Genomic DNA, 27,500 nt, shown 5'->3' on the forward strand with positions numbered 1-27,500 from the left:
AACACAGGTCTTCTGATGTAAATATTGATATTGTGTTACTAAATACTAAACACAGGTCTTCTGATGTAAATATTGTGTTACTAAATACTAAACACAGGTCTTCTGATGTAAATATTGATATTGTGTTACTAAATACTAAACACAGGTCTTCTGATGTAAATATTGTGTTACTAAATACTAAACACAGGTCTTCTGATGTAAATATTGATATTGTGTTACTAAATACTAAACACAGGTCTTCTGATGTAAATATTGTGTTACTAAATACTAAACACAGGTCTTCTGATGTAAATATTGATATTGTGTTACTAAATACTAAACACAGGTCTTCTGATGTAAATATTGGAATCAAACCACCGACTATTTACGAATTTTGCCTATCGGCGACATATTTAAGGGCATACACGTGCTGTTGTAAAGCTAGTTTTTGAGATGGAACAAATATCAGTGTTAATTGCTTTAATAATTATAAATGTTACTTAACGGAGCTTTGTGAATGAAGTGTCACTGTTTATTTTCTGACTGTTTTTATGTACAGCAGGCCTAATGATAAGTCTAAACACCCTGCAGAAACCTTAGCATCGCTCTTAATTTCTGATATCCCGGAGTACACAAGGCGATCAGTTCTTCAGTGGACAAAACTCCAGCCAGCTGAGTGCAATTAGCTGGGAATGTACTAGAAAGTTTAGGTTTTTTTTCCTAAATCCACAACTGGCTCTTTAGAGATTAAAGGCAGGGACGATGGGATGATTTCGAGCTCAGGTCCATCTCCACCATAAATCCACACAAACCCTCAGAAGTCCCTCGGGGGCTATTGAGAACATGGCTCTCTATCCCAAAACAACAGCTTGTGGTGATGGCTATAAAAGTGTTCATGGCCATCTCCCTTTCTGTTCCTCACTGCCGAGTTGAATTCATTAGCATGGGAGTCCTAAAAACGTCTGGAAAGAGTTTAATTCCCCCCCCCTCCCCATCGCTCCTTCGAAGAAGTGGCGACCTCTAACACGGCTGATGGTCATTTGAAGAAATTATCAACAGATAACTCATATCTGCCGACATTCTGTCCAATCGATGGAGCGTTCTCAGGCTGAAGATGGCCGTTTATCAGCTGGAATGGCTGGATGTTAATGGCGTGGATGTATAAATGGTCTGTCTAAGCTCTCAATCTAGAGCCACAGCGGGATGTCAGTAATTAGGTTGCAAATGCAGTCTGAGTGTTAGCGCTGTTTTCTCTGTAATCATTTACGCTTTAATGCATGGCGTTAAAAAACAAAACAAAACAAAAAAACAAACTGATTTACCACTAATTAGTTTCCACAATCGATACTCTACATGACTGTAGAACCACTTGCTATTAGTATGTTTAACAACTAATAAGCGTGTGTAATAAATAAATCAATTAACGTAAAGTTTCTTCATCACATGTCTTAACTAAATAAATAGATGTGGACCCGGTTAAATTACGCTGCATGTTATAAAACTTCAAATGGGACCATACACAAGAGTTCTAAACATTTATGACGACGCATTACACTTTAGATCCATCTTTAATACGTAGTACGAATGGATAACGTGATGCAAGTTGTCTCCGATACCCAAGAAACTGATTAAGTTGAACAAATAAATGAAACCATGACGATTATCAAGAAGTCGTACTACGGACCTATACAGCTTCTGAAAGAACTCGTCAGGGTTTCTACGAGTGAACATACTGCGCTTGTATACCGGCGCAGGACTGGATGTGTTATAAAGAACGCTTTTAATGTATTCTGGCAACAATGCAAACATCGCTATATACACTAACACTTTAAAAAAATCATTGATTGTAACAATGTGTATAATGCCTCATTATAATGAAAGCATTATAGCAGGTCATAGGTCATTATACGTATGGCCTTTGTAGGAAGTGTCAGCGAAAACGAACAACATTATTACAATTATTAACATTCAGGTCTAAAATATCTAACGTCGCTCACTGAAATGATAGAAAATAGCGTTTTTTGCACAAAAAGTCGGAATATTTTTGACACAGATCAGCATGACGCAGCTGCTTTCTGAGGTTAAAAAAAAAAAACAGGTGTTAATTGTCTTCTCGCATTTTTATTTTATTATTATTTTTAATTAATTTGGGACCAAGTTTTGAATGTTTACCAAAGCCATGCTATACTGGAGAATGCCAAATATTCTCGAAAGCAACAGAAATCCAAATAATACTTAGTGTTAAATTACACGAAAGGTCCCAAGGGTCTTATATTTATTTTCCTTTAAACCAATCCTAAATTGTAGATGTTCCGCACAAAACATCTAAAAGAAAAGCACTTAGCCTTAGTGATCCACAATCGCTGTGTTTAGTGACCATGTTATAATTATCACTGCTCTTATAGGATATGAAACATGTACTAAAACTGCCCTAGTCCACGTTTTATTGACTCCCATTTCCGTATTTTCACCGAGGGCCCACTGCTGACTAACCTCACAGGGCTGTAGTGTGTCCCCTGGCTTCCCCATTAGGCTTTATGGACAGCCACATACTTTTATTAGCAGGTTAATGCCATTTAAAAAGGGGCACGGGAGGTCTGCATCCACACACATTGGAAAAGAGAAAAAGGCACCTTGGGACCATGATCGGGTCTGTTTAAGAAAAGCACCGACTACAGCACGGCTTGAATTTCTGCATGTAAAAACAGCCTGAAGGTCGTAATCGTTTTCTTCCTGTACCGCACTCATTCTGTAATCACTCTGCTGCATGGTGACAGCTTAAGCTAGAGAAAAGAAATTATAAATTGCCCTTTAAACAACGGACACGTACATGTGAAAATGACTTCGGGTGGTGTAGGACTTTTTCCCCCAAAACCACGGCCTTGCTTTTTATTTTTTTATTTATTTATTTATTTATTTATTTATCATAAATATATATTAAAATGTAACATTATTTGCAAACCACAAAAACGAGCCTTTCAGGTATGAATTAAAAAAAAATAAAAAATAAAAAATCCAACTAAACGCATCAAGTATTAAATCTTTAAATGCACAAAGCAGACTTAACAACAGTAATTTAACAGAAGGAACATCGAGGCCTCACGAAAAACCTGCATTCAGACATAATTATCTAGAAAATGACACGTGGAAAATGGAGTTTTGCGAGTTCCTCGTCATAATGAGTGCTGCTCAATCTTGATTGGGAAGTAAACAAACGCAATACATTTCCACAGCACGTTATTATTCACAGGGGTTTTTTTTTTCTCTCTCCCCCCCCCCCCCCCCCCCCCCCCCCCCCCCACGCTTTTTCTGATTTGGAAACACAACTTCAAAGTAAGTCGTGAACACTTTGAACAGCTTTAATACTTATTCATTAGTCAGCTTAGAAGTTTCCAGTGCACCCATCTGTTTTCTAATCATTAATTGCATTAGCTTGCATTGCTTTTGGCTTAGGTTGAGCGCACGCATTGCACCTTCGCTCTGTCTTGCGAAAGTCTAATTTGATTCCAGAAAGAAGTTTCCATTATGTTCAGGGATTTCTCTTTGTGACAGTACTTCACAAAAACACAAACGCCGCGAGTTAATCTTATTACTTTTACATGGCTACATTCCATACTTATAACATACTTCCTTATTAGACAGGAACTGATATACTTGTCGAACTCTCATGGGAAAATATAGCAATTAATATGGATATGACGATTTTTTTTCTAAATGTCATTTTTAGAGATGATCACGCTTAAAAATCTGTTTAAGCTCATGACAGAATCGACGGTTTCAACATGCATAAAATATAAAAACTCAAAGTTGTTTTATTTTATTTTATGGACCCCCCCCCATCACAGATTTTTTTAAATGTCACTTCTTTAAGTTAACTGCATTTGTTCTTATCTTTTAAAACCTACCCGTTTGAAACCTAGCCATTAAACCAGAAAGAAACAAAGAAAAAAAAAACAAACAAACAAAAGAAAGAACGTTAGAAGGACAATAAGGAAGGAAGAAAAACGGTAAGAAAGAAAAACAAATACAAATAAATGAAAGTCAGAAGGACGATATGGAAGAAATGAACGAAAGAAGTACTAAGAAAGAAGAATGAAAAAAGATAGGAACAAACTAGCAAACAAACGTCAGAAGGACAAGAAAGAAAGAACGAAAGGAAAGATTGAAACAAAAACAAATGAAAAAGTCAGAAGGACTATAAAAAAGAAAGAAAGAAAGAAAGAAAGAAAGAAAGAAAGAAAGAAAGGAACAAAAGAAGAACTAAGAAAGTTGGAAACAAAAAAAAAGTCAGGACAATAAAGAAAGAAAAAGAAAGAAAGAAACAAACAAAAGAAAAACTAAGAAAGAAGAATTAAGAAAGACAGAAACAGACACAAACAAAAACAAATGAAAGTCAGAAGGACAATAAGAAAGGAAGTAAGAAAGAAAGAATGAAAGAAAAAAAGATTTTACAGATACGCTGCATAATGATCTTGCCACAGTGACTACGTTTACATGGACAGCAGTAATCTAATTATTTACCTTATTCTGAATAAGACAATGTTGTGATTAAGGTGTTTACATGAGTCGCTTTTAGAATACTCCTGTCATGTTCCCGTTTTACACGTTATAGAACATAATCAGATTAACAGCCCGCGTCATTACATCACCGCCGTTCGACGTCCCTCCAGAATTTCACGTATCGACGTACAGTCCGTCTTCGTTATGGTACCGTATACAGTTTTGGGTGTTTTTATTTTTATTTTTTTTACGAACGCTTTAAGTGCGGTTAATTATTTGTCATGCTATACGTGCTAATAGACAACTGCTTGAAGCGGTGGGTGCGTCCCAAATCGCGTAGTTACCGTCTATATAGCAGCCGAGATACATGCATCTTTCCCCACTACAGGCCTATAGTAGGAAAGTTTGCGGTTTGGGACGCGGCCGAACTCTCTTGCTCGCCGTAAAACTGCCGTGTGTGATCGTGTCTTGTCGCAAAATGCGGTGAAAACTCACACGATGTTCATAATGTGATTAAGGTGTTTACATGTCACTACTACACGTCCATAATGCGACTAAAACAGGAGTACTCCACCTGTCTTAATTCGATTAGAGCTTAATTCGATTATGACCTTAATTAGATTAAGGTAAGTAAGAATTGCTGTTTACATGGTAGTTTCTTAATTAGAGTATGGTCTTAATCGGATTAAGAGTGGATTATTCTTGTCCATGTAAACGCAGCTATTGTTGATGGCCGTAATAATTAATTAGGCTACTACAATCTGTGACGGAAAGAAACCTTCTGGGTTAGGCCACGCCCACTTCAGCTTTAAACCCGACACAGATATTACAAAATACAGATACAGGCTTTGTGTTGCTGCTCCACTGTTTTCACTACAGCAACGATTTCTTTTTAAATCCCGGCAACATTTCTGCCTGCCGTGCTCAACACCTCCCGCATCTTTAAGCGGCACAAGTCTCATCTAACCCGGGAGCCTAGAAATTCTGAACCCTCAGACATCGTCTCCCTCCGCTTCATCTATCGCTCAGTCTAAATCAGGGAGATGCACGACAGGTATTTCCTCATCTTCAGCAAAGACGACCTCTCGGTGTCGATCCGGCGTGGCTGCATGTATAAAATGGCATTTCTGATGCGTTTCGAGGTGATGGATGAGCGCTGGACATCGCTCCGACAGCTCTGCAGCTGACGCCACATAATTACTGTATCGCCGTCCGGGTGAAATTACCAAATTACACCAAACCCCCAAGAGGGAATGGCTTGAGCGACAGGTCCGGCCAAGGATAAAAACACAAACATTCAAGAGAGGGTTAAAAAGCGGAAGGTTAGGTCCATAAGGAATAGTTTTTTTTTTGTTTTTTTTAAAGGTGGGAGGGAGGGGATACAATTTGTTGGGAGACTGAGTGAGAACTAATTATGTCTAATAAGGCAGTAGAGAGGCTCTTGATTAGCGCACAGATGCTGAGGTAATTTCTGCCTCGTGATTGCTTCACATCTGGGCTCTTTGTGAAATCATATGAATTTAGCAGTATAATATATTCATTTATTTAGTCATTCAGAGCGGATCATGAATTCAAAATATACGTCCTGTACATAGACGCACATTGTACGTATATTCCATCGAGAGGGTCATTCGGTCTATTCGCGCGTGCGTCTTTACGCAGAAAGCCGAGTCATGCTAACAGCAGCACAAACCGCTTCCCGGCAACAAAATACGCAACACCAGGATGTTTACAGGTGCGTGTTTGTGACTTGTTGAAAATTATCGTCTGTATAAGATAAAGCTATTCTTTCTGACCATCGGTTTTCACCGCACAGAATGGTGAAAGGCGTGTCCATTGGCGGGGAAAAAAAAAAAAAAAAAAAAAAAGTGACAGGGGGGAAAAAAAAACCCATTTAGATTTGTACATTATCAACGAGCAGCGTATAATTAGCCACAGACACAGTATGGAATTATCACTGCGTCAGTTTTTAGCGTACCCATTAATCACTGCCGCGCTATCATAGCCTCTGAAACGAGTGTGAAGGGACGAGAGGTCCGGAGGCGATGCTCTGACTACATCAGAAGAAGTGAGAAATTGTTTGACGCACCAGCGAGGGCCACTAATGGAGTGGCTCTCTAATTTGCAGCGTCTTCCCAGAGCACGAGAGCGAGCGTGTCCGGCTAAAGGGTGTTTTAGACTGATTAAAGTCTAGGGTAGGTCCTTGTTGGGGTTTTGGGGATGAGATGATGAGATGACGCTTGGTGAAGGGAGGCAGTGTGCCAGATCAAAGATCTTGGCAGACACAGTGGACACATCACCGAGAGCTGAATCCACTCTGCTTCCGGTTAGTGCGCACGGAGATTCAAGATTTTACAGATTTCCTAACTGTTACTAGAGAATCCACCCCCCCCCCCCCCCCCTCTCTATTTCTGCATTATCTACTATTTCTGAAAATTACAGAAAATCAAACAAACGGAAGTCAGAAGACAATAACAAACAAACAAAGTCAGAAGGACAATAAGAAAGAAAGAAAGAAAGAAAGTCAGAAGGACAATGAGAAAGAAAAAAGAAAGAAAGACAAAGAAAAACATACAAAGTCAGAAGGACAATAAGAAAGAAAGAAAGAAAGAAAGAAAGAAAGTCAGAAGGACAATGAGAAAGAAAGAAAGAAAGAAAGAAAGACAAAAAGAGAAAGAAAGTCAGAATGGCAATAAAGAAAGAAAAACAAAAAGTTAGAAGGACAATGAGAAAGAAAGAAAAAAACAAAAAGAAAGCAAGTCAGAATGGCAATAAGAAAGAAAGAAAAACAAAAAGTCAGAAGGACAATGAGAAAGAAAGAAAGAAAGAAAGAAAGAGAAACATACAAGCAAAGAGAAAGAAAGTCAGAAGGGCAATTAGAATGCAAGAAAGAGAAAGAAAAACAAAGAAAGAAAGAACGAACGAAAGAAACCCCAAAAGTCAAAAGGGCAATAAGAAAGAAAACAAGAAAGAAAGAAAGAAACAAGCAGGAGAAAGAAAGTCAGAAGGGTAGTAAGAAAGAAAGAAAGAAGAAAAAAAGTCAGAAGGGCAATCAGAAAGAAAGAAAGAAAGAAAGAAAGAAAGAAACAAACAAAAAGTCGAAAGATACAAACAAACATTTTACAGACACACTGCATAATGACCTTGCAGCATTTCTGATGGCCATAATAACTACAGTCAGGCCACGCCCCCTTCAGGTTTAACTCCTACACAGATATTACTCAGAAGGACAATAAGAAACAAACAAAGAGAAACTGATGTCAACACGCAGCGCTTTATTAGTAAAAAGTGAGAAAATCGCATTTAAAGATCTCGCGCCAATTCCACTGAAAGATGCCACGCCTACCCACACATGTAGAACCCCACCCATATACAAAAACAACAACATTACAACCAAAATCGAAAGAATTCTAATCCTACAATGGGACACGGGATATCATTAGGATTATCACTCGTCCCCCACGTCAGACCCCGTCTCATTCTTCCCGCCTTTCCGTTTTGACGCCGTGACGTCGCGTGAGCCGGGATCCGATCACAACCTGAAGTGATCGGGATCAGGAGAAGCTATCCAAAAAACGTCGGCAAATGATGAGCCTTAACCAGCAAAGTCTGCAGACTTGACCGCCAGGAAGACTAAAATACGGACATGTCCGCAGCAGGCTTGCTTTCCCACAGCATACACACCGTCTTCAAGTAGGACATCACGACGGATATTACAGCTGGAAAACCTCACACGTCTCCTTCTTTACAACGCTGGAGATTTCGCCTAAAGGCACTTTGTCACAGCAGCTCCCGGAGCACCATCTTCATCATTCAGAAGACAAGCTGATGCTATTGATCCAGCAGTTCTGTTCAGACCTTACTTACTGTCGACAGATACATTAAACTTATATTAAAGTGCTTGGCGACGTACGTTATTTAGCCGCGTAAACTCTTCCGCTTACGCTATAAAACGGCTTAATCGATCGATCGCAGACGTTTACTTAGGAAGAAAATACCTTGGAAACTTTTAGTCTGCCGATTTCAAAATGGCAGAATAGGTGCTAAAAGTTAATGAGTTTTCAGGAGAGAGAGACGGCAGGAAGAAAACTGCAAATCACCAAATTAAAGCGAGTCGCTCTCGGCTTCAGACGGTTAATCTATGATGATAATCCATCTGACGGTGAGGAGGAGCCAGGAGTGACAAACAACCTCACCGCATCATAATAAGTGTGTGTTTGTGTGTGTGTGTGTTTTGAGGAGTGGATGGGGGGCGTAATCAGAATGAACTACATGTCACTTACTAATAGTGGGTACTTTGTTGTGATTGATTTGTTTTTGCACAGTGTGCGCAGAGACTCGAGTAGAAGCGAGCGTGACTTCTCAGCCGAGGAGTTCAAAATGCATCACAGGCTAACGATTAGCGTTATTGCTCCAGGTGCGCTCTCGCGGTAAATATCAGGCCTCTGCATCTGCTTCAGAGAGAGAGAGAGCGAGCGAGAGACAGGGGGGTTTGACCCTGATGGAGACGACGCTGATGAGCGAAAGCGCCGAATAAACAAGCAAACAGAAATAAGTGAGGAAACACACAGGGGTTTGTGTGATCTGGGTGCAACAAATCAAACTTGTGCATGGGAGACAGGAAGGGAGGAAGTAGTATTCTGCAGTTTGAGGGCACACACACACACAAATCATTTAGTGACTTTGAGAGGAAATAGATTAGATTAACGCAGGCTTCTGAGAGAATAGAAGATAATGAACCCGCTTGAACGTTGAGATTAAAGACAAAGCACATCAGAAGCAGTGTTTGAGATTAGAAAGTAATAACGGCAGCAAGTTAGATCTGTTACTCAAGTAGTGTGTGTGTGTGTGTGTGTATGCGCGCCTTTGGCTACTGAGTTCTATCACTTCACATCTTCAGTGTTTTACAAAAGAGAGAGAGAGAGAGAGAGAGAGAGAGAGAGAGAGAGAGAGAGAGAGAGAGATCTTCATTAAAAATCATATAGTAAACTTTTAACACCAAAATATGTAAAAACTATCCTCTAAAAGTTCTCACCTCTTAAGGGTGCGGCCGTAACCGTATTTGCGGCCTCGGGCTTCCGAGATTTCATTTAACTCCTCACTCAAATTTAAGTGTGAATCAAAATGCAATCTATAAAAATCTAAACACCCCCCCCCCCCCCCCCCCCCCGTTAGTGTTCCCTGAACGGATCTCGGTCTAAACCGTCGGGCACGATGCTGGCTGTTCTTTCTTAACAAAGAATAATTTAATCAAAAAAATTTTTTTTTTTTTAAATCAGAAGAAATCATGTTAACAAACATAAAGGAACATTAAACTGAAGATTAAAATGGCTGTTAAAATAACTAAACAATTGAAGACCACAGTAAGGGAACTGATAAATAAAAAAAAAAGAACGAACGGACAAACAATTAAACGAACGCGACGCACACTGCATTAAAAACTGAATAAATACTTAAATAAATAAGCGCTGAAAGTCAGAAAACAAATGAACAAACAAATAAATAAAGCATCACATGTATTTTAATGAGACCAGAAGGAAAACTAATTATAATAATAAAAAATAAAAAAAAAGTCAACTTAATAAATAAGTAAACAATAAAGCAAACATCAAGGAATTAAAAACTTAATGAACTAGACAGATAGATAGATGGATAGATGATACATAGACAGATGATAGATAAATAGATAGATGGATAGATAGAGAGATGATAGATGGATAGATAGAGAGATAGACAGATGATAGATAAATAGATAGATGGATAGATAGAGAGATGATAGATGGATAGATAGAGAGATAGACAGATGATAGATAAATAGATAGATGGATAGATAGAGAGATGATAGATGGATAGATAGAGAGATAGACAGATGATAGCTATATAGATGGACAGATAGATGGATGGATGTATAGATAGAGAGATGATAGATAGAGAGATAGATGATAGCAATATAGATGGATAGATAGAGATGATGGCTATATAGATGGATAGATAGATGATACATAGATAGATGGATAGACAGAAATAGATAGATGACAGCTATATAGATGGATAGATGGATGGATAGATAGATAAATAGATAGATAAATAGATGGATAGATAGAGATGATAGATAGATAGAGACATAGATGATAGCTATATAGATGGATAGATAGATAGAGAGATAAATGATAGATAAATAGATGGATGGATAGATAGAGAGACAGATAGAGGGATAGACAGATGGATAGATGATAGCTATATAGATGGATAGATAGATAGAGAGATAAATGAGATAAATAGGTGGATGGATAGATAGAGAGACAGATAGAGGGATAGATAGATGGATAGATGATAGACAGGTGGATGGAGAGATGGATAGATACATAGATAGAGAGATGGATGGATGTATAGATAGAGAGATAGATGATAGCAATATAGATGGATAGATAGATGGATACATAGATAGATGGATAGACAGAAATAGATAGATGACAGCTATATAGTGGATAGATAGATAAATAGATAGATAAATAGATGGATAGAGAGAGATGATAGATAGAGACATAGATGATAGCTATATAGATGGATAGATAGAGAGATAGATGATAGATAAATAGATGGATGGACAGATAGAGAGACAGATAGAGGGATAGATAGATGGATAGATGATAGACAGATGGATGGAGAGATGGATAGAAAGATACATAGATAGAGAGATGATAGATAGAGAATAAATTAAGAAACAAACAAATAAATAAAATCACATATACTTTAATGAGACCAGAAGGAAAACTAAACTATACAGAAGTATTTTTTAAAAATAAAATAAAATGAACAATAAATGAAAAATAAAGGAATAAAAACTTAATAAACAGGAGTGACAGAGACAAACATAAACCTAGAGTAAATGAATAAACGAATAAACAAACAAACAAACAAACAAACAAATAAATAAATAGCAATGCACCCCGCAATGAAGGAAAACAAAATTACTGGACAAAGAACAACAACTAAAAACCAGAACAAACAAACAAACAAACAAACAAACAAACAAAGTGAACGAGTTGTGATTAATCATAAACGAGCTTCAGCAGAAGAATGTGAATTTAAAGCTGCACATCCAAAAGCCTGCATCTGTTTCTCTTGTTAGCGCGTTAAAGCCATCGTGTTTGTCTTTGGGTGTCATAAAATGCTGCAGGCGATAAAACCCTCCTGCCTTCAGTTTCAATCCGTGACTTTCCATCATTCAGCGTTTTATTTCAGTGTGAACGGAGAGGTAATAAAACGACGAGGCAGACGGGGGAGAAGAAGAAAAAAAATAACGCTATTCTGAGAGTCATATAAGCTCCACTTGATGTCAGTGACCCCTGTGTGCATGGGGTCAAGTGTGGCACAGCTCAAACAGACCGGCATTCTCCACTCCGTCGCGGTGGTTTGTTTTGCCAGTCGTCACCGCTCTCTTAAACGGCTTCTGCGCATCCATCACGCTGAGCCTCTGACACGATCTAATAGTGCACTGCTTGAAATACAACATCTGCTCGGGCTGGCACGTGGGCGTGTCTTAGAAATGTTCAGTAACCTCTCACAACCCCCAGCTGTGAATATATATATATATATATATATTCATATTCTAAGATTTTTTTTTTTTTTTTTTTTTTTTTAGATGAGAGAATGCTGTCTACATGCTTTCTCCTACAGGAAAAAAAAAAAAAAAAAGAAAAGAAAAGTGAGCATCGGGGAGCGGGATTTGGAATCTGTAGACGCAGAGTTTCCACTGAGAACATCTGATAAATATTCAAAATGGCAGGGATGCCTTCAGCTTTGTTGCCACATGTTTCCCATCACGCTAACACTACTAGACACCAGGATATAGTGAAGTAATTACTCATGCCATTAGGGCGAGTGATGGACTTTTTCATTTAAAATTTCATGATAAATTCAGAACGGCGCAAACCGCTCTGTTCTGCTACAGACGCTGCACCGAGAAGAACTGTTTATCGTGCTTAACGTGAAGAAAAATAATCAACTGCGTGCATGTTGACATCAGAGATATGAAGATCTTTTATCTTTTTACATGCCAAGATATCATGTTGATACAATTAGATACTACTAAGTTTAGAAAGGTTTCGAAAGTTAGCTTTTCTCCACAACGGCTTACGGTAGGGGTTCCCAAACTTTTCCAGGGCAAGGCCCCCCGAATGGCATTAACATTTGACCGAGGCCCCTCTTTTGCAAGATGTCTTTAAAGCACATTAAAAACACAGAGTTCTGAATATAACCCCCTTTTTTTTAATTTATTAATAATTACATCTTGACATTAGGAATTGATTGTGTGTGTGTGTGTGTGTGTGTGTGTGTGTGTGGTTGTCTGAGAGTGAGAAAGAGAAAACATACTAGTGGGAAGGATGGGTACACCAAATTGTTGAGGCCCCCCAGGCGCCCCCTCTCTGAAAACCACTGGCTTAGGGTATTCAAATATGATCGACTTTCCTTTCTATTTCCTGTATAACAGGGCAAATCTCCCCGTTTCTTCTTTCCCACTTTGTAGCTCGATTCTTTCCGACTTCCAACTTCCGAGCTAAGTGAAACGCAGCATTAGCATGGGGTCAAGATAACAACCAATCAGGCTGCAAATCAGGCTAAAACTGCAAGGCCACGTGAAGGAATCATGTCGATGCAACTACAGCGGCAGGCTCTGGTAAGATGGGGAATGAAAACAGGCTTAAGGGTGGATGTGAAGATGGAGGTATGTCATCTGGAAGCACCACTTACACTTCCTAGCTGAACACACAGAGCAATATCGGACAAAATCACTACTAGCCTGTGCACCCGGGACAAGCGAACCGTTTTTCTTCTTCTTTACTTGCTAGTGCCTTTCTCAAAACACATCTTTTCTCTCCTGCTTTATTCAAATGGATCCACTAACCAAATAACAGCAAATAACATCTTTAGGTGCGATGTGAACAGAACACCAGGACTCATAACTGAGACGCGCACATGATGTTCTGCATTAGAAACTTATCAAACGTGGATCTGGGGTTAGCATATTGAATCTTTCACTGGAGCTAATAAATATATATGGGTTGTGTAAGTGCAACTGTATTGTATGTTATTACTACATGTATATACTAGAAATGCACCGGCTGATGATCAGCATCGTTTAAAAACATCCGACGATCAGGGCCGATTATATCCCGTCAATAAACATTCAAATAAAAACTGATCTCAACTCGATCACGTGTGAGCCACCCCCAATCCATCCTCCTCCTTCTCGTGTGCTGTAAACGTTCTTCAGGGACACCGACGTTCCCGGCCATGACCTTAGCATTAACTATTTATTCACCGAGAGCCCAGGGCGAACGGGTTTCGTTTATGCAGAGACGCATTAAAAAATAAAACGCTTTCCACTGGGTTTGGAGAGAAAAGCAGGATGGAAGGACGTTTTTCTTATCATGCGTTTATTTATTTAGCTTCTTCAGGACTGAGCCTTGCACGGCGCAAACACTTCGATCTCGACTGACCGCTGCTTACTTCATTAACCCACGCGGGACGTCTCAAACGCGCCTAGACCTTGAGCAAACCATGACGGAATAACACGATTCTCCTAGCCTGTTAAAAATTGGTAATGTCCTAAAGATAATGGAATTTTTTAAAGAAATGCATTGTTACTCTCCAGCCCTAAAATAAATAAATAAAAGTGTGTTTTTTTTTTTTTTGTTTTTTTTTTAAAATCTCTTAACTTTCTGTGGTTTGACGATTAAATAATTTACCATCTGAGCTCGCGTTGTCTTCCTGCGTTTTACGGGGCTATTTACGACTACATTAAAAAGGGCTTGGCTCAAATGCCATCAGCGTGCATTAATATTTCATTATTAGTTTTGAATATGAACTTGGATGCGGGTGCATGGATGCACGATGCGGAAGAAAAACGTTTACGAGACTTCCTGATTATCACACGGAAATCTCTGCACGCGCCGTGATATCATCTCCTTATTGTTTTTTTTTTTGTTGTTTTTTTCTAATTTTATTTTATTCTGTAATAAAACATTATTCAAAAAAGGATCAAAAGGAATACACATCAAAATGATATCTTCAGACAATTTCTAAAAACTTTAAATATCTTCAAAATGATCAGTTTTTAGGGCGTTTAGATGTCTAGAGAGAACGACATGACGCTGCGCCACCATGCTAGACGCGTAATCACATTCGTTTCGTAATAATACGAGGCCGAATTTGAGTAATGTGAGCCATATGTGAAGTACTCTCTCTGGGGCTGGGGCGTGTCATTTGGTCTCGTCTTTACCCGAAAAAAAAAACAACAACAAAAAAAAAAAGAGGTAGAGAGAAATGTCTGAGTCATAAATGCCTTTATGTGAAACAAGCTCGGCTTGTGCGAGGAGAACTATCTGATTTTACATCATTACTCTCCGGCACTTTTCTCGGGCCGGCGCGAGGCCCTGTCCCTCGGGGAAACCGAGTTTCTGTCTGAAACACAAGCAAGCATTTTATTCTCACAGATATGATTTTTTTTCTTTCTTTCTCCATGTGTCCTGTTTGCTTTTCTGAGTCCACATTAGTCAAAGTGAAATCAACCTGGTAAACCCGACACGTTGGAACGCTGCAAACGCCTACTGCTTTTGAAGAATGCGTTTCTGATGAGCAAAACTGGTTTCTTGACTCATCCCGCGCTGCTGTATTCCCACTTGCTCACTGCTTTCAAGGCATCCTCAGACCTATTTTGACAGGACAAATAACATTTTAATCATCGCTACTCGGACGGAAACCCTCTTGACGGTCGAGAAGGGGAAGCGTGATAAAAGGGCAACACCCAGGAGATGGTCTTGTATTGATCGTCGCTAGAAGATTCTTCACAGTAAACATAATTAAGTTCAGATGGACTCAGGATCATTAAATTCCAAGAAGATGAACGTGGTACAGAGTGTTCTGGAAGCTACATCTGGGGACGCTTCCTGTTCGGCCTTTCCGCGGAAAGCCACCTCATCTGTATAACTTCGTACTAGTCGCGGCAGATCAAGAAGCTCCTAAAGCAAGAGCAATTTAATTCCTGAATACTATAATGGTAAGCACAGGGGCTTCTTCAGTCCAACCAAAATGGATGGAGAGGGGGACGTGGGAAGAAATGAGGAAAGAGGGAGGGGGTGGAGAAATGTCAATTTGGCATCATTTTGGCAGAGGTTAGGATCATGAAAGGGTTGAGAAGGAGGAGCTCAAGAAACGGGCACATTGAGGGTGGGGTGGAGAGAGCAAGAGAGAGCGAGAGATGGGGAAAATACGGCGATTTTTAATGTCGCAAAGTTGTGCCAGGACATAAACAGTAAACAGACCATATGTCTCATATAGGCTGCACTCCCTGGCTGGCAAGCAGTGCAGCATAATCTGCCGTTTACAGATGCCGTCAGAATGTAAACACAAACCTGTGCGTATTTCTTACGACCAGACATCTGACCCACCTCATCACACGCTAGACGCACGCTTTACTTTGCATCACGGAGCTTGCATAACCATGGCAACAGATGCAGCCTGTTTTGTCTATGTGCTGTTCTTTGTGCATTCTCCAGGCTTCCATTGTCCATTACAATAACGCGCTTCGCCGTCGTATGAAAGGAATACAGATGAAAATCATTATGTGTGGTGTTTAATGGGGAAAAAACGACAGCATTACACATGCTTCAAGTGGCTCTTCTGTGGTACGAGTCTTTTACACTTAATCATTTTTTTGCTTAAATAAGGACTTGGCAAAATATATTTAAGAGCACTTAGCAAACTTTTATATTGAAGAGTATTTGTGTTATGTGCTGCTGTATCACTGAATGGACTAAGCCTTGTTAACTTTGTGTCTGTTGCCTCTGGACTCGTTCTGCCTCTGCACATTAATACATCATTAGCTGTGGCCCAATTCTGAAGGGAAGCAACTTTCACTGACTCCTGAAGAAGAAGGGAAAATAAATAAATAAATAGAAATCTCACACTCATACTGAGACACAAGTACATCCAGTGCAATAGATCCATGACCCCAAGAGAAATGGAGGGAATAACAGACAGATGATTGGTCAACAGACAGAGATAGAAGGATAAATAGAGTAATAGATAGATAGAAAAAGTGATGGATGGATGGATGGATGGTTGGATGAATTAATCAGTGGATGGATTGATCGGTGGATGAATGGATGGATGGTTGGACAGAGACAGATGTTTGGAGAGATGGATGTTGGATAGATGGGTTGGTGTTTGGATAAATGGATGTTGGATGGGTGGGTTGGTGTTTGGAGAGATGGATGTTGGATGGGTGGGTTGGTGTTTGGATAAATGGATGTTGGATGGGTGGGTTGGTGTTTGGATAGATGGCTGTTGGAAGCGTGGGATGGTGTTTGGATAGATGGGTTGGTGTTTGGATAGATGGCTGTTGGAAGGGTGGGTTGGTGTTTGGATAGATGGGTTGGTGTTTGGATAGATGGGTTGGTGTTTGGATAGATGGATGTTGGAAGGGTGGGTTGGTGTTCGGATAGATGGATGTTGGAAGGGTGGGTTGGTGTTCGGATAGATGGATGTTGGAAGCGTGGGTTGGTGTTCGGATAGATGGATGTTGGATAGATGGATTCATGGGCAGGTGGATTTGTAATTGGGTAGATGGATCTGTGGTTAGATTTATTGGTGGATGGGTGGGTTGGAGTTTGGATAGATTGATTCATGGGCAGGTAGATCGGTGTTTGGATAGACGGATTGGCAGATGGGTGATAGCTGGATGGATAATAGATAGCTAGATAAATAGATAGATGGTTAGATATGATATGGGTGAGAATCCAGGAATTGACAGCCGTGTACTTCTAGAGAAGCAGGAGGAATCACACCAAGAAGTCCCTTACAACTACAGCAATGCATTAGGTACTTGTGCATCTCTTGGTACATTTTTCCACACTGCCTTTCAGACGCTCAGTCGGACAGGAAATAAAACACACCGACAGTCTTAGAAGGGTTGTATCAGTTGGAACTATTTACCTCAGAATAAACAGAACGGATAAGAGACAGAGAGAGAAAGATTCGTCGCTGATAACTTACCAGCAATGAAAACAATAACAGTAACGATGAGCAATGACAACAGGAAGAGCAGAATGAAAACTGCTTTCCCTTGGAAGGCCAGATGAGGCTCCGTAAGGCTCGAGAGAGACCAGCCTGGGAACTTTCACTCAGAGCATGTGATACTGACTAATGAAAGACATCACACACACAAACACACACACACACACAGAATCCTGGTTCGTCTATAAAAACCTGCCAATGCCTCTCTGGCTGGATTGCCGCAAGGGTTCTGGCTAACATTACACGCGATTCAATTGTTGATGCTCACAATATAAGATCAAAAGACAGCAGGGAAATTGCCAAGGGATTCTTATCCATTCTGTGCTGCTGCCTGACACTGAAAGCTACCTGGGAGAAAAATATAATCTCTGATTTATGTGTCTGATAACCATGTGTGAGCCTTATGAGTGACAGAAACAGTGGGCTTTTTTTTAACCCATAGATTCTAATGTTGCCAAGACACCTTCTTCAAAACCCAGAATTCTTTTCACTGATCTGCTTCTGTATTCCCAACCTGCATTAGAACCTGCACACCAATCCCTGACCCAACACTGCAACCGTGTTGTGTCATCCTATCACTGTTACTTGAAATAATCACACACACACAGTCTCAAGAACACACTAAGAACGCCACTAGCTAATGAAATAAATCATGGATGAAATATCAATCACTTTACAAGCTAATAGTTCCCTTTAATGTCTTTGTTTGAGTACAGATGGCCCCTTCAGCCACTCGTATGACAGTAAGTCATCATCATAATAATAATCCTCCTAATAATACAACTCTATTAATCAAAGCGGCTTGCTGGAATGTTCAGAACAAAAACTCTGACTCAGGCTTGAAGAGTCATTAATTAATCGAGCGATGAGCTGTTTTTCGTTAATTGGTCGCAATCATCTCGATGCGGAGCAAGGTGACACAGCATACGGGCCTGAGCAGAGCCGTAACGCTGACTTGGCCGCAGCATTACACGGTGTTGCTTCCTTGAGTAAATAAGGTTGACAGAAGGGTACTTACACTTGGCAGGAAGGTCGTAGCCGCAGGTGATCTTGGCTTTGCCCGTCTCGCAGCCGTTTAGTGAGTGGCACTCTTCATACAGGTAATGTCCCGCTGCTCTGTGTATGCAGCCATCCACTGCACAAAAAAAACAACAAACGATCCTTCAATACTACTGAAATTACATAACTGATTCAAATACTAATACACATTTCTAAGAGTCTGCACAAGGCAATTCATGAAAGAAGGTCAGGATAAGGTAATACAATAATAATAATAATAAAAATAAAAAAAAACCCCTCTCATTTGTACGAGTGTGATCTCAAGCTTTTTTTGTTTTGTGAGATTCTTTTTAAGGATGTAATGATAAAGTGTAATAGGCCTAGAAAAGAACCCGTTCCTGGCAGAACTCCCCTGTAAACGTAGGGCTGATCACTTCAGTCTAGGAAGCTGAAGGCAATTATAGAAACAGGCCTGACAATGGAAGATGACGCCAGAATCTCTGATATCTCCACAGAGGTGTTTAGGTTAGGAAGCAAAAAAGGATTACATTCCTCCAGCTAACCCTCCTCCTCCTCCGCCTCCTTCTCGGTCTTCACTAGCTTCAAATCTTCAAAGCCAACAGCCCCTGCTGATTTATGTATCTACACATCCACTCTGTTCTTCTTAAACGGAGTTCATGTGAAGAACGTTTCACCTTGGCACAACCGTTGCACCTCTCCACAGTTGAGGTTTTACTTTCACGTGGGATCGTCATGTGATAAACCGCAGCTACCGAGTTGAGGGAATGATAAAAGAAACTATTATGCAACCTTGATACCGGTCTACAACAGCAACACTGCACCAGAACTGCAACAGGACTTTCCCACATGAAGGCCTTGGTAAATCTGAACAAATGGGCATCATCATCATCATGGATCTGGGCTTACATCAGAGTAAGATGGAGGCAAATAAATGTCACCCGGGTAATGACACCATCAGATGGCATCAAACATTGCAAGAGGACAGGCTGCTAATACAGAACCGAGAGAGACTGAAGAGAAATGAAATGTAATGTTCCACTCCATCTCCTCTCTCATTCATTGGGCAATGAGTTGGCAAATGAGCATGAACCGCCTTGGAATAACATGAAGGCAAACAAACCATCATAGCGCCTAGATAATTTTTCAATTTCAGCACAAATATAGAAAAACACCACGTGGCGAACAGCTGGAGGCGAAAATGCTGTGGTCATTCATGTTTAATGTACTGATGCACGGCATCTGTACAAAGCTTCTGATGAATTTTGGAGAAACGATTGTCCGACAGGTTGATCATCAAGCAGAATTGTTAAGAAAAGTTATGTCCTTCGATCCATTCAAAATGAATGACCACAGATAAATTACCATAAACTAAACAAAAAGGCCATATTTAGGGTACAGTTGCAAGCCAATGACTACCTAAAGTCTGTGAGCATTAAACGGCACTAGATGCTTGGTACACTATCAGACTGGTTTGATGTTCTGCCAGGCATATAAAACTATCATTTTCAGTTCCTCATAGTTTAAAGCCCTTCTGTTTTCGAGTAAATTGTAACATCAGGAGGCTGCGGCTATTTCCCACAACGGGAGCCACTCAGGTGCTTGTTCAGTCCCTCATCATCTTGAGATTGTACTACTGGAACTCACGCTTGGCTGGTCTTCCCCTGAGCACCATCCACCCCTGCAACTGATCCAGAATGCAATCTCGGCCAAGTTCTCCCACATCTCTTTGGCTTCCTGGCTTTAGCTGGCTGTAGCTACCAGCATCAGTTTTAAAATACCAATGCGTGCCTACAAAAGTGAAAAACAGACCCCTACCTCCCTGAAGGCACTCATCAAACCCTGCTCTGGACTACGCTCCCTTCTAGTGTCTCTTATAGCTCGATTCAAGGTAAAAAGCATCCCTCAAGGTAAAAAGAAGATACGAGTCAAGACTCTTCTCTGTACTGGCACCCAAGTGATGGGAGGAACTTCCCCTGGATATCCGAGCGGCTGTCGCTGGCGGTCTTAAATTGCAATTCAAGCATCTTAATGCAATTTAAGCATCTTAATGCTCTTAGACGTTTTCGATGGAGATTACAAAGAACTTTTTAAAGTTGCTCTGGATAAGAGGGTCTATCAAATGGTATAAAAGTAAAAACAGTTGACTGGGCCTCTGATGAGCAGACTGACTTGGTTAGTCAATACTCCACTTGTAAGATATAATACATTAAATCATCTCTACAAAATCTCAAGAAAACATTTTGAATAAAATTTTTCTCCCCAAGACCCCGAGGTTCGAATCCTGCCTCCGCCCTGTATGCGCAGAGTTTGCATGTTCTCCCCGTTCCTCGGGAGTTTCCCCTGGGTACTCCGGTTTCCTCCCCACATCCAAAGACACGCGTTCTAGGCTGATTTGTGTTTCCAAATTGTCCATAGTGTCAATGTGTGTGCAATTGTGCCCTGAGATGGGTTGCCACCCCGTCCAGGGTGTCCCCCGCCTTGTGTCTCGAGTTCACTGGGATAGGCTCAAGGTTCCTGTGTGACCCTGTGTAGGATAAGTGGTGCAGAGGATGCATGGATGGAAGTTGCCACCCAAGAAAAAACAATATAGCACAAGCCAAGGTCAATAACTTTCCATTTTCACTGCATGGCCCTGAAAAACCCCATAGTTACTTTAGCAGTATATTCAAGGTCATTGAGGTGAAGTCTTGTCCATGGGGTTTACATACAACATAGTGACTCATCACAACAACAGTCCCATGTTTCCAGTTTGCCTGTAGCATTTTTTGTTTCATACATCCTCAATAGCTGGCAGGTTTTATTTATTTATTTATTTATTACACATTTATCTTTAGTGAAATGCGTCGCCGAGAAAATCTACAAGGAACAAAGTACAAGAACACTGGGAAATGTATTTTTAAAATCATGCCATGCTATTCAAATGGATTCAACCCACTGGCAAACATGATTACGACACAATTGAGGTAGCCACATGCATACCTACGTATGTGAGAACAATAAAAGGGAATATACTTCCCTCGTTATCTTCGCAACTAAGTTCTAGTGATGTGGTTCCAGGCCTCTTTTGGTCCCAGCGATTTTGTAATGAACATGCTATTCCTTTCCTAACAATGCACGTGTGAGGGCCAAAATATTTTTGCTCATTTAAGCTCATTTCAGTAAGTATCAATGCCAGTAAAAATGGAAGCCAATGGATCTGGGCAGGGCTACAATTGCTTCTTACCCAACAAAGCTGTTAAAATCTCAAGATTTCCATACAAGGCCCAGTGAAAACATATGAGGAAAATTAACAGCAAGGGGAAAAGAAAAAAAAAAGTGTGAACCTTGTATCAAAAAGTTTCAGTGAGGGGAAACACAACAGGTGAAAATTTCAATCGCGACAGGTTAACACCATTACTACTTGCCAAAAACACAGAGTGTACAGCGTATCTAACACTGAAGCTAGACTACTCAGATTTGTGATAATTACAGGGTCAAAACACAGTCACGTCCCACCATCTGAACATTATATAACGCAGGGGTATTCATGTAAAATCCAGTTTTAACGTTGGGGTTTGAAAAAAAAAAAAAAAAAAAAAAAAACAAATAAAAAAAACAACCAAACCTGATTATAGCTGCTAAATTTTGGCAGCATGTGAAACTTCTTGTTCTGTTATTAAAACCTAAAACTTGTGAACTTAAGGCAATCTTTTCTTGCTATAAATGTACTGTGGAATATGCATTAGAAAAGATCTATTTTCCACAACGCTAGAACTTCCTCAGGATACGCACCGACACGGACCCGCACGCCAACTCCCACACCAAATCTCCCACACAAAATCCCAACAGAATCCATCAATCGAACGACTGATTCGATCCGGATGCAGCCGACGCAATGATGATGATAATTCACCGTATTTAAGACCGACAGATCACAAGTCAACAACAAGTAAACAACAGTCCAGTTGCCTAATAACCGCCTGATGTGTTACGACCACGCATACCAGATCCTGTATGTCCACGTATCTCAGTCTATTTAATACAGACATGTTTAGCGTTTTTCAATTTGCCACACTCCGGCTCTAAAATACAAATCCCTTTTTCACCTCCATGTAGTAAACACAAAATGATTTGCAGATGTGCCAGACATTACAAACATCTATGATTCATGGACATGTGTAATGCAACTGTTTCCCTTCCCGACACAAAGTGAATGAATCACGAATGCGTAGACCATAACACCAATGTGTCACAGTGTGGAGGTGACCAATTACGCTATACCCGTTCCTTCAAGACTGCCATTTAAAAGAAGTTCTTTTAAAAGAACTTCTGCCATTCATCTCAGTGAATGCGGCGTAGTATCAAGAAGGTTGTATTCACCTGACAGAAGTTCTCCGAGTGGAATTTACTCCATACCTTTTTCTATTCGAACATAAATATTCATTGAATGTCACTGTAGACTATTAATAGCGGTGATTTGATTTCATACCGCACATTCCTCAAGATGAAAAACTATAGTCACACTGTAATATTAATTTTTTTTTTTATTTGTATGGAGATGTCTCACATACAAGGCGATCCGCTGCAAGTCATTTTTTATTTTTTTTTAGCTACAAATTGATACACACATCAAATGTACATTCAATTCACACGAGACCCACGGGAGCCGGATTCCCTGCTGGATTTAGAGCTTTCATCTTTGGAATAGACTGAACATGTTTGGTTTTTATTCCTCATCCCACCTTAGACTTAGAAATTGCAAAACAAGAAAGCCAATGTGGGGAGGAGAAAACAAATATGTTGAATAGATTGCCGGGTTTCTTTTTTTTTTTTTTTTTGGTGCATGGCTTGAAAAGACACTGCGGGTATAAACGTGATTTAAGCCTAGTGATAAAGTTAAAAGATGCGATGAGAGCAAGCTCGAGTTAAATCATATAGACCTTTTATCTTTCTTATAAATCATGCAGCGGAGCTATAAAATAAAGGATGCAATAATAGATCAAACACATAAACGAATGTGTACTGTGTGGTCTGATTACTGACAAACAGCGACGGCCCCTGGAGTTTCCGAGCCAGATGTAATTTGGGATGAAGCTAAATCAGGAAGGATGTCGGTTTTTTTTTTTTTTTTGGTTTTGTTCTCCAACTAAATGGTAGTGTACAAGGCCGAGTTTAAACCAGAGCGCTTAAGTGGATCAGCATCGGTACGAGTTTGCAGTAATTCTGTTTGGGCTAGATTGCCTCCAACAGATGCGGAGGGAACTTTCCCTCGAGTAGGAAAAAGAGGGCATGAGCAAAACGATAACGTCTCACAACTAACGCGGGACTAATGAAGAACAGGCCTCTCGGAACATTTTCAGAGTTGGCAACACAAATCGAAAAATGTTGGGGGTGGGGTCGGAAGTTCCGCGTATTCAGAGTTGGGTTACGCACCTGCTTAAGTCAAGATTCAGGGCTCCTTATACAGATTATCCAAATGACCCGTGTGTCGTTCACACCTCCATATTTGCCAGATTTCTCGAGTAGATCTGTCTGAAATGGCAGCTTTCACTTCAAGTTTGGTTTAATCGAACTTCCACAATACTTAACTCGGAATACGGTCCCTCGTGCTGATCCTTCATACGCTGTCCATATACGCTGGACATATATATGCCCGCTAAAATACACAGCTAACACTGAAGAGACGTGACGACATCCCAAAGTACAGAGTGTGACCGGTTGTGAAGTGACCATCTGTCATCAAACAATAAAGTTTGCAATATTTCCCAGTAGGATATTGGTATCAGGACAGATTGTTCAGTTCCCTGGAGACTAATAACTACAGCTGAGAAACTGTCAGCACACACTACAGGGATATATTAAAAATGATTCTTGAGCCATAACCAGACTGATATTAATTCTCTGCATACTGGCTACCCCTGGAAATAATGACTGAGTGGGTTGCTGATGGCTTCTGCGCCATTACTTCAAAGTGACACCAGTTTAATTTCACTCCGTTTGAATGGGCCACGTTCCGAGATCGGCTTCGCGAGGATGACTGGCAGCTCGGCCGGGCGCCCCGTAGCCTGTGTAGAGGTGTCGAAATATGATTTCGCAGATCTCTAAAGACAGGCAATCTGAAAACTCTTTAGGTGCTAATGCTGGACTCTTCTGGCGGTTCAATGCCATAATCTCTCAATCCCATCCCGCAGTCACCTCAGCAGGACTATGCAGAGATGAATTCCGATATGAAAAGCGCCAGGCGTTCAGCCTATGTAACGAGAGCGAGTTCTGAGCCGTCGTTGGCGTGGTTGCAGCTGTTGCCCACCTTGGAGGCAACAATGCAGAATCCGAAACAATGTAACCACAAGAATCAATAAAACAGCATGGTTCGCCCGAGGCTCAAAAATATGGGCCTCCCTAGCGACTGAAATCATTTCTGCTCATAACAAATGAATTAACAACACAGAAAGCAGGTCTCAGCCTTTGTGGCAGCAGAAGCATGACCCAGATGCAAGGCAGGCTGTCAATTTATTTTCTAATCTAAGAGGGATTTAAGAAGGAATTCCCTGCTGATTGCAATGCTATAGACGAGAGTGCGAACTCATGGAGGCGATGCCTGATCCTCATTAGCTAAGTGTGGCGTTTATTGTCACCTTCGAGTGCCGAACCCGTCACATAAATCTGCTCCCAGCAGGGACCGAGACTGCTGGCATGTGTGTGTGTGTGTTTTGGGGGGGGTGGGGGGGTGGGGGGGGGGGGGGACTTGGGGGGGGGTTCTGTATGAGATGGCATCCTAGGCTATCTTCATATTTATATATGCTCCCCAGGGGGTACACAAAGGTGCTGGAATTTATTCAGCAAATATTGTCAATTACAGCTAAATGAACTCGACGCCTGCCAAAGATCCAGTGCAGGAGTTCCCTAGAAGATAAGCGATCCTGTTATATCAACATGTTAATGGAACTACTGAAGTGCACACATCCATACTGTGGCCAAACCTGGTGATTTTGACCAGGAGAACTAAACCTGTCCCAGACATTTACTCGGGTTATAATAACAGCAACAGTGCCTACTCCAAGGAGATGGACCTAGTTTGCGAAAGTTGTTGCAAACATGTTAAATGGACCAGGTAGCAATGCTACCCGGTGCTATATTTAACCCTCTCGTATCTGTTCTCATCACCTCCACCATCTACACTCATGCATCACCGTTAAGTTCTCTATATATATATATATATATATATATATATATATATATATATATATATATATATATATATATATATATATATATATCTCTTTTCCTTACTGCGGCTGCTTGAGATGCCTTCCTAAGTGGGACAGTGCATTGATTCATTTGAAGTTCCTTGGTCACCTTTCAGTCCTGCGCTAATGAAAGCAGCTCAAGCTTCTGAAAGGAATAGGCAAACGCACTCGAGAAAGGGCTTGAGGCAAAACTAAAGTGAAGCACAGTCAGTGCGACGAAGAGAAGGAAAGGAATTTGTGAATATAAGAAGGAATGAAATGTTTTCAAGGAAAGCGCAGACCTTTTTTTTTTTTGTTGTTTTCCCCCCCTCAGAGCACAAAGAGCATATCATCCCACTTTCTTTTCTTCCCGCACCTCTGACAGTGGCCCGATTAGACAAAGTGAGCAGTGGAGTAACCTTGGCAATGCTGAGGATGGTGCCATCTCCTGCAGGCATTCTAACGAACCACTAAAGCTGTGTGAACCTTCCTCAGGCTTTTCTCATAGAGCATCCACTCTCCCTTTTCTTCTCTCTGCTCCCGCTCTTTTTCTTCTGCTTCTTCGTCTTTTTATATATTTTTTTTGCCTCCCCTTCTGATACCGAGAAGTCCTGCTCCGCTTTCATTACAATACCCTGCCTTTCAAAAATGGTGTCAGGCACAATTTTCCCTCCCTAATTATTTTCCGTCCCTGGTGAGGTTTGGAGATCAGGCCTGGGGGAAGAGCTGCCACGAAGTGCACAGAAGGGTGGGTTAGGGTGGGCTGGGTGAGAAACAAGGCCTGAAAATACGAAATTGGCCTGGATGAACTGATTATGAACAGAGGCGCTCTGCTAGCATGCTAATCTGTCAGACAAAGGTAGCGTCACGCCGGTGGCATCGCAGGTTTGGCAGGAGAACGAGTCGCGGTACACTTCCAGATTCCGTGCCCCGATGAATTCAGTGCTAGTTAGCAACTCCAGCCCTCGCTTTCCCAACCCCTGTGATTTACCACACAATTTTCTACCCAGCTAATTGCACTGAAGGAGATAATGGCATGAATTAAGCACTAATCAAGTGCTTCTCAGTGCTCGAAATGTCAGATATTACACGTCTCATCCCCTGTCGCTAGATCAACTCCACTAAGGGATCGTGACGGGGCGGGGAGGAAAAAAATAAATAAAAAAAACAGGATAGGAGAAGGGTATTGTTGTCTTATTCAAGGGCTCTCTAGAAACAAAGACGTTTATTAATATGCTACATGTAATGCTAAACGCTAGTAGGCCACTGGCTTGGTATTTCACACAATTCTTATTTCTTTAGCTTTTCATGTTACTTGGTAAATATTATGTAGTGATCTGTATGTAACTAATAGTAGTGCTCAGATACAGATGACACAATTGAGCAATAATATATATGTCTTCTTATTGCTCATTTTTTAAAGAATATTCTTCCCGTAAGCGATGTACAGTAGCTTAGATTTTACCCTAAGATTAAGTAAAGAATTCATTTATTTATTTTTTTGTCTACATGACATTGGAGAGTTCTCGCACATAAAAGTTGCCCAGTTCAAACACGTCTAAAGAATATCAACCTCACCCATCAATACCTTTTTTAAAAAAAAATTTATTTCAAGCCCGCTCCTTATTTGCAAATACGTTCACTGTATTAGGACATATATCGGCGCATAAGAATCAACAGACCGACTTTAGTTTCGACAGTAAAGGCCGTCTGAAG

The 27,500-nt window shown here is 40.6% G+C and overlaps 1 protein-coding gene across 3 annotated transcripts in view; it reads right to left on the minus strand.

The window, feature by feature from the left end:
* Positions 1-27,500, minus strand: part of macrod2 (mono-ADP ribosylhydrolase 2) — a 613,005-nt gene that overhangs the window by 377,924 nt on the left and 207,581 nt on the right. For all 3 annotated transcript variants that reach the window (XM_053679442.1, XM_053679443.1, XM_017463465.3), the window contains one exon: positions 18,578-18,694. In XM_053679442.1, the coding sequence (XP_053535417.1) occupies positions 18,578-18,694 (117 nt within the window). The remainder of the gene's footprint in view (positions 1-18,577; positions 18,695-27,500) is intronic.

The sequence above is a fragment of the Ictalurus punctatus genome, chromosome 3 (genome assembly GCF_001660625.3).
Source record: "Ictalurus punctatus breed USDA103 chromosome 3, Coco_2.0, whole genome shotgun sequence".
Classification (NCBI taxonomy): Eukaryota; Metazoa; Chordata; class Actinopteri; order Siluriformes; family Ictaluridae; genus Ictalurus; species Ictalurus punctatus.